At 41.5% G+C, this 16,092-nt stretch overlaps 1 protein-coding gene across 1 annotated transcript in view; it reads left to right on the plus strand.

Moving 5' to 3' along the window:
* The window catches only part of STK25 (serine/threonine kinase 25), a gene marked incomplete in the record, with an annotated part of 665,014 nt that overhangs the window by 38,923 nt on the left and 609,999 nt on the right, over positions 1-16,092 (plus strand). Inside the window, 1 exon segment of the mRNA XM_044070790.1 lies at positions 1,236-1,292. Within this exon segment, the coding sequence (XP_043926725.1) occupies positions 1,236-1,292 (57 nt within the window).

Raw genomic sequence — 16,092 nt, forward strand, 5'->3', positions numbered from 1 at the left:
CTGGAAAATTTACTGGTATTTTTATTATCGTTGCACCTATTCTTTCACTGGTTGCCTATTTAATTGCACATTCTTGAAGAGTTATTGGCACCATAATGTCCCATTCATGCCATTTGCTTTGCCACCCCGGGCCATCTGATAGCCCTGATGATTCATCAAGGATCTACTGGTTTTGCTGTTTTGTTTTTGAAGCTGTGCATGTTTGAAGCTTAGTGCTTTGGTGGCTTTAGGTACCCATTGCTCATTGGCTTTAAGGCCCCTTAAAGCCCATCTGTTCCATCTAGCATTTTAATTATTTTGTTCGCCTTATTGATAAATAGTATCTGGTATGTTTTTTTTCTATTAATGTTTAAGTACTCTTGTTTAGTCTTAATCACTCACAGCTGTGACCGGTCATTTAATGAATTGTCAGATTTCTGACTTGTAGCATGCTAGACAATAATTACCAGAAGCTCTCAGTTACTTTTTCATTTAAATGTGAGAAACATGTTTTAAGTTAAACAAGTGAAGCAGCTTTTTATCTTGTTGAATTTAATTAATTTTCTCACATTGAAGCTGCTTAATTGCAGCATTACATGTGCAAAATCAGTGCTGTGATAAGCTGCATTGTAATGGTAGTGCTGTGCATGGGATTGCCTTTTGCCTTTCAAGCACTGTAGGTTTGAATGAGACAAGGCAACCAACACAATTAGTTTTGTGGGCATGAAGCAAAATAGAATTTTCCTAGCATACAAGCTATGAATGTTTTAAGCAGTCAAATAACAATGAAAGAATAAAAAGGGATAGCATGCATTGGAATTGGACAGAGACAATCTGAGACTGAAGGTTATGTTATAAAGTTCAAGTTATGCTTGCATGTGAGTTTTGCAGTTATGTTAGTGGCACTGTGGGAATACAACACAACTTTACAGTTTATTCCCACATTTTGTAAAAGGTAAAACTTTAGAACCTGTCCCCACATCAGTCATATACATATGTCAGTGTTTGGGGGTGAGTGCTACAGTCTTGAGGTGCCATAAAGGTGTAAAACTAAGATTTCATTTGTCTGAGGTGGAGGTAGCTCGGTAGAAGTTGAAGATCCCAATTAAAGTAGGAATTTCCAAAACTCCTGGTGCGATACCATTGGTCAGCAGAAACAGCACCCGGGATCAAGTTAGTAGAATTAAACCAAAATATTTAAATTGTTTGAAAGCTGTTTCTTGAAATCAGCATTTGTTTTACTTGTCTTTTTTCAGAGTACCAAGTTGTGGATTATTATGGAATATCTAGGTGGAGGATCTGCCTTGGATCTGGTGAGTGGCTTTTTTCATGTAGTATGCTTGTATAGTTTTGGAACCCTATTTTTTTAATTCATTGATTTAAGTGGGTTCCACTACAGATGAGCTTTTAGCTTTAATTGTTGCAGCAGTGCAGTGTTAAATCTACTAAGCTTCCATTTCTTTTAAGACTTGTTCTGTTTGTTATGCTTTGTACTCCTTAATATTTTTCAAGTAACCACTACAGTTGTCCAACATAATAATGTAAAGCAGGGTATCTTGCATGCATTGCCAATGACTCATGTTAGATCAGTAGCCCAGTCACTGGAGGGGTCCACCAGCTGGAGGAAGGATGGACATGCTGGAACTCAGCTGCCCTTTCTCAGGGGTGGAGCGGACATTCTCCTATGAAGACCAGGGACTGACCTTATGCAGTACAGTAATGTGTAAGATTGAATAACAGGTGCATGCCATCCAGTACCAATAAGCACGAGCATTTGTACATTGAAGCATCTAGATGTTAGCTTGGGCTTATTGCACATGTCTAAGGAGTTAAAACATACAAAAATTGTACCTCTCAATGTTATGACATAGATGGCTACATAGATATGGAAATCGTATTCCTTTCACCACAACGTACTAGAGTCAAAGGGAATGTGTGAGCTACATGGAATGCCTGTGAGTCAAAAGCTGAAGTGAGTAAAAGGGGGGTCCTCCTCAGCCAAGGACAGTGCAGCAGTATTTATTTTGCAAAATTATGTTTTCCTATAACTTCAGAAAATGAAAACAGCAGTTTTACTGTTTCATTTCTGGCCTGAATGAGACAAACTTGACTGAACCAAGATCACATACAACTATAGTCTTTGAAGTATTACTGAAGAAGCAAAGTAACTGTTCAGCTCTGTGGCAGTGCTATAATGCAATTTCAGATGACATTCTTGCATAATTCTGACTGCCGAGTGGTTAACACATATGAAAATAATGAGTCAATAATTCTGCATAGTACATGTTAAAAATCTGACAACACAGACGCATCAACATTGTATCACATAGCACCCGTATGTATAACACCACTATTAAAATGAAAGCCAAAACTTCCTGATGTGGACACACTACAGTGTCTGATAACTGTTAAAACCCTGATTTACAGTTTTTACAGACTGCGGTGGTGGTGCTGCAGTAGCGTTGTCGCCTCACAGTACGACATTGTCCTGTTCGATTCTTAGCTAGAGGGTCTTCTGTGTGGAGACATGCGTGAATGGGCGTACCTTCTTTGAAGGTTGTGCGTCAGGGCCGGCAACTCGGCACGTAAAAATCTACTGCCAATTATTAGTGGACCGGAGTTCCGCTGTGGCGACCCGTAACCGAGAAAAGCCAAAAGACACAACAACATGATAGACATTTGCACTGATAGCATATAGATTAACATTATCACACTGTCACAAACCTGCTGCTTTTCCTACCCTCAGCCTGATTTCAAGTAAACTGAAATGGCTGACACTTTCACCTTCAAATCAATGCACTGTCCAGCAGAAATCCTGATAATTACAGTTGTCTGTTGAACTTGTCCATAAATGAGTGGAATGCATTTGTGAATAAACAGAAGTATGAAGCATTTAAGACGGAGATAGATGAGTAACTGGCATTAGTACTCCAATTCAGAGCTTCCTTGGGATGAAGATATATGTAATCCAATCTGCAGACACAGCAAAATTGTAGAGAATACATCTAGTACTGGACAAGACAAGTATGGCATAGCTTTCCAGCTGCTTGCCACATTAGCTCAATTAAGCTGGTTTCTAAGAACAGCTTATAAACAACATAGCATGCATTCTTCTGAATTTTGTGTAGCTGCAGGCCAAATGGTCCTGTAAAAATGCTTCAGTTTAATTATTCTTTAAGGGCTGGAGGCTTGCATGATGGCAGCCTTCTGAGATAGGAGGTGTTGTGGCCATGCTTCCATATTGCTGCTATTTTCAAAAGGAAATGTGAACTCTTTTTAGAAAACTGGAGACAGTTGGGGGGGGGGGGGGGGGTGTAATTTTGAAACTTACTCAGTTTCTTGGAAGAACTCGTCGAAAGCTGCAGTAAAGGCACAGAGCAGTTGATTATACAGCTGTATAACGTTTAGAAAATAATGTTTTGGGAACAAAGTCGCAAACAAGGGATTGTGGTCCATGTTCCAATTTAAAAGTAGTGTTTCTACCTTACAAGAAAGGAAAGAAATGGATTCACTTATTTCTTGTACCGTTTCATATAAAAATGCCCGGAGCTTGTGTTGAAACACACAGTAAACAAAGAAAAACTTTGTTAAAAAGAATAACTTTTTCCCCAAAAACTCCAGGAAAATACACAATGCTGTATAAAGTTAGAAATGCAAACTCAACAAAAACAAATAACAGAAAACATTTTAAATAAATGCAGTGTGTAGAAATAACTTCCATGGATAGAGAGATGCCCACTGCACACTTTGGTGGTTCATTATTTTACTTTAATACTAACCCTGTCTGTTTTACTGCTTATTTATTTTCTTTTTTGTCTGCAACATAAACAAATCTTAGTTCCCGTTTTCTTAGTGTGAATTCATACTGCAACTACTCTGGTATTCAGGAAGTTAAAACACATTGTATTAACTTAAAGAATGCAGTATATTTGACTGTACTGTGAGTAGTGGCCTTATTTGTTCTCTGTAAGGAGAGAATGTCCTGGTGCAATTACATTGAACTGATTGACATTATTTTGGCCAGGTAGTCACACTGTTATCGTGTAATCATCTGCATTCCAAGCTTTTTTAGTGCCATCATCCTGACTGGTTAGAGACCATCATCAGGCAGAATTAGGAACAGGCTGCAGAAAGTCTGCTTCTGTGTATGTGGTAAACCATCAGAGCTCTGAACACAGTCCATTTTTAACTGGTACTGCTGAGCTGGAAGTATGGTTATCACAACACAGAAAGTCATGGACAGTGACAGAATTACATAACACTTGAGTAGAGTAGAGAGTAATTTAGCATTTGTAATGGGTCTCCACAAAAATATCAAGTATTCTGGCTTGAATATTTTTGCACCAGAGATGGTATGATTTTTTTTCTTCAGTAAACTCAGAATTACGCTATTTTTAAAATAGTCATTTAATGTGTACAATTTTAATGGCTTGTGTTTTGGTAGAAGTTATTCCCATTTCAGAAGTCTGCAAGTAATAGTTAATTATGTGAAGATTGAAAAAAGTATACTTGTATTCTGTTTTAGTTCAGTTATATAGGCAGTAGTGTATCAGGTTAAAAAGTAGGCAACAACACTGGAGTTGGTACAGTTTAACAGATTGCTTTAGAGTAGCAGGTACAAAAATAACCTTTCAATTTCATCATTCATTCATTTTTTGCTACTGGTCACAATCGAGAGACAGCTCAAGAAAAAACTGAGGTCATAGCAAGCTTAATTATTTAATAAGTGGTGTCCTTATTTTATTGAGAATTTGCTGTAACAAGAAAATACAAAACTACTTTTAACAGACAACTAATTAGCTGTGTTGACAGCTGCATACATAAAAATGGACTGCTGGATGCATGCTGCCAACCCTTTGAAGTCAAAAAGATCTATGTGATGTTAAGAAAGTCAAGCTTCTTAAAGTGTACAGTCACATTTTTGTTGCATTTTGCGTCATGGTGTGTGGTGCCTCCATTATTCTGAAGTCTTCCTCCCCCAGTCAATCTAAATATAGCTGACCTATCTTAAAATTAGTTCCTCCATAAAATTAGATTTTCCCTTATGGATGTTGGCAAAGGAATTGTGTTTGGATTACTGCCTTGCAATTGGAGCGTCATATTAGTGTATGGATGCAGTTCCATGTTGTTCCTTTGGTGATATAAGTGAGGGATTAAGAAAAATTCTATGGACGTGTTCAGTGCTCTGCCGAAAATAAGTCAGGTAGTGGGGCACATGTTTAGCGACACTTAAGCCTTCAAGTCTTGGTATTCATATGTTAAGTGTGTCTGTACATTGTAAATTGCAGAAGATGGTAAGCTTAATACTTGTCTGTGAGCTTGTGAATCATTGTGGTGATTCAGGTAAAGGGAGCCAGTAAGGAAATGCCACTTCCCATACTCTAGATTATAGGAGTTGTATGCAAGGGAGTAGGAGAGAACCCTCACAGTATGCTATGTCCACTCGTATAATAAAATGTTATTGCTGTGTTCGTAATAACACAACTTCCTCTAAAGGAATGTTCTGTGCATGCAAAGTGAACATATCTCCTGAAATCCGTAAGTTATTGTCTTTGTATTTTCAGTGTTTGTCCTTTGTTCTTATATAGCTCCACTTCCAAATGATTGCTTTCTTGAACTTTAATTCTGTTGTTCTTAAATGCTCCTCTCTTGTCTGTATTTTCTTCCAAGTTGTGCAATCTTTTTAATCTAATTTTGTTTGCCTTATAACTTGAAACTTTTTTTTTATAACTTCATTTTTGTTCCTTGTTTTGCAGAACCTCTCTTTTGTCAGTGCCTGCAAAGGTGGGACTCCAGGCTGCACATATTACTCCGTGTGAATTTTTTTTACAGTCGTTTGTTCAGAAGATGCATACTTTTCCTTCTTTTTCATTTTCATTGATACTTTTTTGGGGCCCACCATCTGTAACACTGCAGGCATGTAGTAATTTGAACTTGTAGTTCTTCACTCATTCTTTTGGTTGTTGCAGTCTTTCTATGGCTGTATAACTACTACTGGCTCACTGGGTTCCTAATAGCTAGAGAAAGTAGCAGGCCCTCCAGTGCTTTCACCTCCCTTCATTGATCTTGGCTGATGTTTAATATAATTTGTTGCTCAGGAATGGGCCACATTTGATGATGCTCAGTGAATGAACTCCATGTTTCTGTTCAAGTGTCACTGAAATTCTGCCTCCCCTCCACATCCACACTGTAGTTCATATTAGTTATCCTGCTTTTAGCCACTGTTAACTGTCCTCTGTGAAATGCTGACTACTTCTGAAGTAGGTGAGCTTGCAGTTGGCTGCCCCACCCACCTCATCTTGATTTTTCTCCTCTCTTACTCAATATTGAACCTTAGTTTCTAAAATTATATGTAGAATAAAATACCTGTATCAAAAGAGGTTACAATTTTTTACTGATTCTGACTTCCTTACTGTTTTATTCACGTTGACTGCTCACCTTATCTGATATAATTACACTGAGGTCCCATCCCATTTTTTTTCTTTTTTGCTATGTGTCATCAACTTTTAGGGGGATTTATTATTGTCGCTTAGATGCTTTTATATTGTACTTTATTGCATTGCATGCAACACCTTGCCCATTTCTCCCCAGGTGTGAAGTTCATCATCTTGTCTACCACCGTCTGTGTCAGTTTTTCTATATGGGAGTTTTGCAGTGCCAGTTGTATGACACACAAAAGGACTGGCCCAATAAATGAACTTGTTTTTCACCTTAAAGTCCTCTCTAATCCTTTGTTTGGTGTCCAGCTATTCTCTCCTTGAAACCCAGTTCAGTTATTGTAAGCTAGTAGTCATATTTGGAGGAAGGGGTAATGATGGGGCCTGTTCTGTTGTGTTATAGATTATCTACATTAAGATGCTTAACTGATTTGGATTAGGCAGGGCAACTTAAATGCAAATGCCTCCAAAAGTTGTTTTTGCCTGCTATGTCATTCAGCCTCCCCGTGCATTCTGGACTAACAGAGGACACTGCACCAGGTGATGCTTTCTGTGAAGATTGTAAAAGGTAACACCCAAGTGATCCCTGGTGCCGTTTTTCTGGCAGTGTATGAGCACTGGGTTGGGAATCTTGAGTTGTTAGTACTTTTGCTCAAGGGAGAGGTATTCTGATACAGGTATCATATCATAATTATTTAGCTTCTTTCTTCCTTATTAGTAATGTTACCACCACCTCCCATGACATAGGCAGTTATTTACAACTGTGTTTTCTTTTTTTAATAGCACATCATATCTTTAAGAAGCTGGTTTGCTAATGATGCCAAGACACTGCTTTAGTACTACAGTACTGTCACTCACTCAGTTTGACAGAATTACAAGTTTTTTTCTTTTGTTTGTTGTTGATGCTAACCCCTACTGGGCAGAGCTTGTTTACAGAAGGACTCTGAAAAGTTCCATACTAACATGTACTGCTTATTGTTTCTGTTGTAAAGGGCCAGTTCCACCCTTAACCCCTTCTTTTCACTTTCAAAATTAAAAGGAGTTGGGGAATTAAATGACACTGGCTATGCTTACTAACAGAATCAATGATAAGCAATACAAGAGTAGTTTGTAGTAACGTAGCTAGTGCAGATTCAAAATCTTGCACGTCATAGTCGTGCAAATCCTAACAGTGATCGACTGCCTGATACAAGTATCACAGTATGGTAACTGGCTTAGAACTGTTAAAAGACATTCTTATTTACAAATTACTCAAGTGTTAGTGTTAAGGAATCGAGGCCCGTGTCAGCATGGCAAGATTATGACTTAGAATGTCTGAGAAATACTATAGGTCATTTTTGGTTCATAGGTTCATACTAGGCTATCTGCCCTAGGGCATTTATAAGCCTAGCCAGAATGTGTTTGGCTTTCGCCACCCATTTTAAATTTATTTTGCTATGCCCTTTTTCGAGGTTAGTATACTGTGCCTCTGTCTAACAGTGACACAGAAGTGATACCCGGGGTAAACCTACGATCTCCCATCCACTCATCAAGATTCCTCTTGAAGAGAGTCAATGAGGGACTCTGCCTAACCTGGACTGGGATTTTATTCCAGAGTGACGGGAGCCTCTGGGTTATGAATCTGTCCCTCCAGCATGTCCTATTTATTTCAGTGCTGTGGTTCAAGTCTCTCGGTAGCTCGATGAGATTTGGATTTTCTGAGGTGCAGCATATCCATTAATTCGGGTTGGACATGGCTTTATCGTCAGGCACAGATCGCCTCTGAACAGGCGGTATGCCACTGAGTAGAGCTGGAGTTTCTTTAACCGGGCAGCATATGGCATCTGTTTGAGCCCTTTGATCCTCTTGGTGAGGTACTTTTGGGGTCTTTCCAGTTGCTGCAGGTGTCTGGTAAGGTACATCCCAAAAGGGGCATTGTACTCAATTATGGGCCTGATGAGGGATGAGTAAAGAGGCACGATGACGTCCCCTGATCTAGATGTGAATCCCTTCATGATTAGGTGGGCTATATAAAATGTTTTTCTAACCACTTTGGCCACGTGGTTGTCAAATGAGAGATTGCTGTCAACTTGGGTCCCTGGGTCCCTAATTACTTCTTCTGTACTTAATGGATTACCACCTATGTGGTAATTTGTGGGCGCTTTGTTTTTGCCAAAGGGGATGACTATACACTTTTTGGCATTTAGCTTGAGGCCATGGCTCTGGCACCAGTTGTCTGTTTCTATGAGGCCCTTTTGGAGGATGCTTGTGTCGGCTGGAGTCTCGATTATGGCGCCCAGTTTGCAGTCATCTGCGAACTTGGTCAGCCACAGTCCTTCCGTGTTGGCCTGTACCTCCGAGAAATATATACCGAACAAGAGAGGCCTTGTGGGACACCACTTGTAACTGGTTTGGAGTCTGACATGGCTCCAGCAATTCTAACCATGTGGGTTCTGTCCTTGAGCCAATTTGCAATCCATCTAGTGACATAGTGGTTTATATTTAAGCTGGTGAGCTTATCTATAATGCCCGAGTGGGGTATTGTATCGAAGGCTTTTGCAAGGTCCAGGTAGGCTGTGTGGACCACCTTCCCCTCGTCAGTGGTCTTGGTGACTGTTTCAAAGAAATCAACCAGGTTTAAGAGGCAGGATCTGCCCTTAAAGCCGAACTGGGTAGGATCCAGTGTTTGTAGGTCCCCAATATCTTTATTTATGAAGTCCATGATGATCCTTTCCATAGCTTTGCAGACCAAGCTAGTCAGGCTTATGGGGCGATAGTTTCCAGGATCCGTTGAGGCACCACCTTTATGGAGAGGGACCACTGTTGCTGTACGCCACTCTTTGGGCACATATCCTGTAGTAAGGCTGAGATTGAACAGTAGTTTTATGTTTGGGTTTAGCTCTTCTTGGAGTTCATGTAGGACGCAGCCCGGGACACCGTCTGGTCCCATTGATGCTGTGTTTTTTGCTTTGGAGAGGGCGGCTCTTACCTGAGCATCTCAGATGTCAGGGGGGCAGCACTCTGCTGGGATAGATATTTCCCCTTTTGGTGGTGGTGGTGGGGGGGGTTTGCGCTGAACCTGTCAGCTAGGATGTTGGCAATGTCTGTGGGTTTGGTGTATTTTTTTGTCATTTTGGACTAATTCTGAGCATATCTGGGAATTACCACCCAGGTTCCTAACATAACTAAAGAAAGCCTTGTGATTATCCTTAGTGTCCTGTGCAATTTTTCTCTCAAAGCTGGCCTTAGACAATTTTATCTGTGCCCGTAGTTTTTTGCTAATACTGATCAGTGATGCCTTCCCTTTTTGGGATTTTGCTCTATCATTTAGTAGCTTCCTCCTTCTATTGTATAGTTTGTTTATGGCTGGGGTCCACCAGACAGGAAGTCTGCCTTTGGAGGATTGGGTCTTCGTTTTATTTGGGATCGCATGATCCATGCATGAAGGTGTTCATAGAATGCATTTATAAAGGATTCTGCGGTCTGGGCCGTATTTTCCACAGGCCCGGGGGCTTTGAAGGATTCCACCTCAGTTTTGAGGAGTGTGAAATTTGCTTTAGAGAAGTTTTTCACTGTGGTTTTCTGGGCAGGGGGTGGGATCGGGATGTGAATATCCAGTGAGATTAGTTTATGGTCTGATCTTACCAGTGAGGGATACACTTCTGGTCTGGAGCATAGAGTCCCCATGTTGGTGATGATCAGGTCCAGTATGTTTTCCCTCTTGTGGGAGTGGTAACAAGTTGTTCCATAGCATTTGAGTTTATAAATTCTAGGAACCTTTGGGCTAGGGTGTTGGAGCTAGAGTAATGCTCCCTGTCTATGTTTGGGTAGTTGAAGTCGCCCAATATAATGGTGTTTGGAGAGACCTTCATATTTTCCAGTGTTCTCAGGAAGGCTGAGTGGGGTTCCTGGGTTTGGGAGGGTGGTCTGTAGCAGGCTATAAACTGGAAGGCAGTTTTACCCACTGTTAGTTGCACATGGATAGTCTCTGATGCTTCGTGCTTTGCCACCAACCTGGAGGTGTGGGTATCTTTGATGAATATTGATACTCCCCCTCCTTTTGTGGTTCGGTCCAAGTTTTGGGGCCGAAAAGCATGGTATGAGGTATAACCTGGTAGTGCTGGGGTGCTCTCGGGAGCCCTGAACCAGGTTTCTGTTACTGCACAGATATCGATGTTCTCCATGCTAAGGAGAGTTTCGAAAGTGCATCTTGAGGTTTAGACTTCTGGTATTGAGTAGCATTACTCTTAGTTTCTTATCCCTTGTGATACCTATGGAGGTGGGTTTGTCTTTTGAGCCTTGCCTAAAAATGGCACTATGGGGGTAGCAAGAGCCTTTGCCAATATCCAAAAGCCCAGGGGTGACAGGTGCAAGCCGTCCCTAGCGAAGCATCGTGGCTTGTCGAGCTTATCATCCCAAGCTGACAGGCATTGGATCCCCTTTGAATGACACCAGTTCTTAAGCCAGTTGTTGAAATTGATCATCTTGTCTTCATATTGTGGCATCATTCTTGGTGAGGGTAAGATGCTACTCAATGTCAGGGTCATACCGGCCTGGGCTACATGCTCAGAGAGCTCCTTTATGTCTCTTTTCATGTAGTTCATGGAGGTACGTCTCAGGTCATTCACACCAGCATGGACAATGACTGAGTCATATTTGTACTTGCCTTGGAGTGACCTGAGTGCTTGTGTTATGTGGCGGATCCTACGGCCCAACAGGCTGCTCACCGTGACCCTCTCCTTGTTCAGCCTGGTGAGCGGGACGTCAGTGTGCCTGACGATAGAGTCACCTATTACAAGTGTATCAGGTGTGTTGTTTAGTCTTAAGGGCTGTGACTGTTCGGCACACTGGCTTTGTGAGATATGTGTTGCACGTGTTTTGTTTTGGGGTGGCGGCTACTTGGGTGTCTGCTTTGGAGGTCTCTGCTGCTTCAGCAGATCTTTATTTAGAGCCTCAGAGTATGTTTTTGTGTGATTATGTGTTTGGTTTGCTGTCGTGGTAAGTCTATGTGAGACTGGAATTGTAGTGAGTGTGGTTTCCTTCTCCTCCTGACTGGTTATGCCAGTACTGAGTTGAGAGAGCTTAGCCTCCAGTTTGGCTATATGGTTGCATCTCTCACATGTGTTGGAATTTGTTGGGAGGAGGAGAGGGTTGTCTGTGTACATGAGGCAGTTGTAACATTGCTTCAAGATTCCCAGATTCACCAGCTGGACAGGAGAGAAGATTGACAACTCACCTTTGGACATGCTAGAATAATATTGGGAATTCCTTAATAATTGAAAACCAGGGCCAGTGGGGAGTGAGGGTGTAGTGCTTTTAATTTTTAGTGCTGACTTATATAATTGCTTTAGTGAGCAAGTGCCAGGTAACTTAAGTGCAATGTGTTACAGGTAACTTAAATGCAAAAACGACAAACAGTAGCTTTCTTTCAAGTGAAACAAGGAAATAAGTACAGTAAGCAATGCAGATATCACTAGTGATCCACAGAAGCGCTGAGAAGCCGCGTATTAGGTGGAATTAGCGTTCCAGGGAAATAACAAGCAAACAAACAACAATGGTGATGGTGCAACTAAGTATCTCTGAGAATATTGACATGCTTATCCAGAACGAAGCGAGAAGAATGTTTCTGATTTGATGCTACTCTGAAGCTAATGATATGTGGCACTTGTGTAGGCATTGGTCGAATTAACAATAAATAATAGTGTGTCATTTAATCAATGTGTTTAAAGGAATTGAAAACATTGGGAGGTTGGGACTCGAAAAACTGATACTTCCAAGGTTGAAAAATTACGAAAAATATTTCTTTGCAAGGGGCCAAATCATATTGCACCCTCTAACTTAGAGGCAAGCACACCACTTTGCTTAGATACAGTAACTCTGAGGTTGCCCAAAGTCCAATAAAAAGTGGGGCGTGAAGGAGAAAAAAAAACATAAAGCTCATACTTTCCCTCTTGTTTGTTACTAACACTGAACTTAATCTCCAGTCTTACCAATGCCATTCAAAATGTTGATTTTTATGCAACTCTGCAAACTTCCATGTATGACGTTCTGAGCATTACCTAACCGGAGGTTGGAAAACTACATTTCCTAAATTGATCACAGAGCTCAGCTGGCATGTGCATCCTGCCACCCCTTTAGACACAGATGTGGGTTGTGATACTTAAGTTTAATTAGTGTCAGCTTTCCACCAGCTGTGACTAGCATTCTGCTTCACTGGGTCAAAAATTCACTGTGACTTAACTCTTGGAAAATAGTCTCTTTAAATTTAAAGAGTAGTTTGAGAGTAGTAGAGAAAAAAGATGATTTTGGAAAGGCAAACTAGCTGGGAAACAGCTGGAAAAATCAGTAAAAGGTCTGAATGCAGGAAAGCCAGACTTTAATGTGTTCCATAAACAATTTGCATGACATAATTTTGGATACAAGTACAGAAGCATTTGTATTAACTTTTCCACACTGTATAGTATTTCTTTGTAAAACTATTTTCCACTATTGTATAGCGAAAAGATAAATGATTTGTAGCTTTGTTTTGTCCAGAAAAACTAAGCAGATGCCACTTCACATGGTGAAATCTAAGAAGTAACTGTATGTTTGCCTACATGCACCTATATTAGAGTTTTTGAAGTGAAAACAGCTGTGGTGTTGATAGTGGCATTTGCGTTCCTTATCTCTATCCTTTATGTTTGTTTTTCGGGGTTTTTTGTACTGGAAGACTGTGATGTTATGCGTATTGCACAGTTTTACTTGCAGATCCAGTATATTGATAGATCTGATGTTGTCAGTCTTCATCTATTCTTGACTGTTTGGTGTTGGTTCTAATCCTCTGAACTGACCAGCTATTGTACAGCTCATGACAGACAAAAATCTGTCATGCCAATACTCTACCCACAGTGCCCCACTCCCATTTACCTCCGATCTTGTTTGCCACTCTTAGAGCAAGACACGTCAGCCGACTCTCCTCTTGCAGCTAAATAAATTTAAAATATCAAAAACACAAACAGAGGGTTGCAGCATGAGTAAATAAATAGTCCATGGAAAAATATAAACTGTCCACAACAACATCCACTGAAAGTATATATTTGTTTTGGCTTTTATATATGTTTAATGTCTGAAGTGGTGGTTTATCATTATGAAAGCACTAACGTTCTTAATAAAACCTTTCATTGTTGTTTATTTTGCACTATTCCTTTGCAGTTGGTTGGTTCAGTGGATGTTGTTGTGGACAGTAAATTTTAAAATATTAGTCTTTCTTCCTTTCTTATAAAACTTTTATATTCTTAATTTTTCTACCCACTCTTTCCTTTTGTGAGTGTGTTTCCATACCCCACCATCGCTGGTAGTCTTTCCTGTCTCCTGGTCTCTTTACCATTTTGGTAGTTCTTTCTACCATTGTTGGTAGAACTTAATGCTATCCTTCGATTTGTGTGTGGTGTGTTTATTGACCACCTTCTCTGCCACTTGTCAGCATGGCAGAAAGTTAAAGGGCATGACTGGATTTAAGCAGTTCCAGAATTGCAGCCAAAAATGCCCAACTCTGACAGGCATTTGGCTTGCATGTGTTGTCTAGGTGCTCCTCATGTAGACCTTGAGTGCTCTATCTTCTAGGCCTTCAGTACTATGGCCTTGGTAGAATGACACAACCAGCTCATTTTTAAGGGGTTTCTTAAGTCCCCCTTTGAAGAAGCTTTATCGAAGGCAAAGTCTCCTAAGGCCTCTTATTCCAAAAGTAGTCCGCTGGTGCCTGTGTCTCCATCAGCACCGATATCAAGAATGCAAGCAAAAATCTCCTACTGTTGGTTCCTCTTTGGAACCGAGAGCTAAGGTTCTGAAGCTTTCTGAACCGAATCCTTCTTTGGCACCAGTCACTTTGAGACCTTCGGCACCAACTCCAACACCAGCACTACAGTCTGCACTGGCTTCTTTAGTTTCCATGTCGGTGCTAACATCTCCTTCTGCATTGCAACAGGTCACCCCCCTCCATCGGTGCCGAAAATTGATCTGCTATACACACCCAGGGCAAAGTGTTTCCCTTCCATTGACCCCTTCTGTGGTCAGCTTCCCAGTCCCTTTCTAGAAAGGCCAGAATCTCCATCTGGATTGTCTGTTCACTCCTCCAGGAGTCTTACAGATGTCTATGTGGTGAAGGTTGGTGGACCAGCTCCTCACTAGGAGGGGTATTTCTTCTTTTTCCCAAACCTCTCTCACTCAAGGAGCAGGGATGTTTTCCTCCCAGGACTCCGGTTATTCCTCCTCTGACCTCCTTGGAGGCTTTAGACTTACCCACTCCGACTACTCAGGTTTGTATTGCACTGGCACTGACAGCCCCCTTGCCTTCAATTTCAGAATCTGCTCTGATTTCTTCGGTTCCTTCCAAACTGATGGAATTCTAAGATCATGGCTTCGCTGTCGAGCTTGAGAGATTTCAGTCGACTCCTGTATTTTCTTGGGACTCCAGTGGCTGGAGGTCCTTCCTCGGCTCCGGCCTTGGAGGTTGGTCTCTTGGGGTGGAGTGTGACCCCAGTTCCGTGTTCGTCTTTCTCGGTTCCAGGCTCCCATCCTTTCTTTGGGGCCTGCTTTTCAGGCTATGGAGAGAGTATTTGGCCACTGCAGGTTCTCAGGTGGCTCCTACTGTATCGGAGTTTCATCCCCTGACCCCTTCTTACTGTGAGCTTCCACCATCCTCTGCGCCTGGACAATGAGCTCCAAGGTTGCAAGATATCCCAATTGAGGACCACCCTTCTTCCAAGACCTCCTCAGACATTCCCACTGAGGAGCCTCCTCAGACGAAAACGTGTAAAAGGGAAACACTGGACTCCCCTGAAGATTTTATCACTGAGGACACTGATTTTAATGACAGGAAAGGTTCCCCTCAGTCACCCCCAGAAGACATCTCCTTTGGAGACATTCTTGAGATCCATATGCAGAGGAGTAACTGGAAGCCCAAAGACCCTACCTCTAAGGTGTATGTGTACTTGCAAGTCTTTGGTTCTCGCCCATCTACTTCCTGGGTCACCCCTCTTGCTGACTATCTAATTAAACTGATCGCTCATTGGGCTTGGAACTCTCCTGACTCAGTAGAACCAATTCCCCATAGACTGGATAAGATCCTTTCTCCACCTGAGGTCCATCAACATTGGGCTAAAGGGCTAGTAGTAGATGCCATAGTGGTAGCGGTGACCACCAAAAAGGAACTTGCTGAGGAAAGTACCACTATTCATCCCCCTAACAGAGAGTCTGGAGAGAAAGACAGATTTGGAAAGTCGGTCTATGCATCATTGGCCAGTGCCTTAAGGTCCTTGAATTTGCTGGCACATTTTACTAGGCTTCAGAGGGATCTGATCAAGGAACTGTCAGACACCCTAGCAGGAGCTGTATCTGATAAGGTCCAAGAAAACGTGACGACCTTGCTTTGGAGTCTTGGTGGATTTGCAAGTCGTCCATGAGGCTCATTTCACATGCAGCTGAAGGGATGACCAGGTCAGCTGGTTCAGGTGTTACAATCAGACCATGCACCTGTGATTTTGTGGAGCCATTTAAGTCTTTCTTCATCAATGCTCCTTTTGACAGATCTTTTGTTCAGCCCCAAAGTTAAAGAAACTCTAGCCAGATGTGATAAGGATGGGAAGATGCTATCTGCTTTGGGCATACATTTTTCTGCTCCCCAATGATCCTACTCTAGGAATCAAAGGCGTGGGAAGAT

The sequence above is a fragment of the Protopterus annectens genome, chromosome 4.part1 (genome assembly GCF_019279795.1).
Source record: "Protopterus annectens isolate FY-2018-M chromosome 4.part1, PAN1.0, whole genome shotgun sequence".
Taxonomy (NCBI): Eukaryota; Metazoa; Chordata; order Ceratodontiformes; family Protopteridae; genus Protopterus; species Protopterus annectens.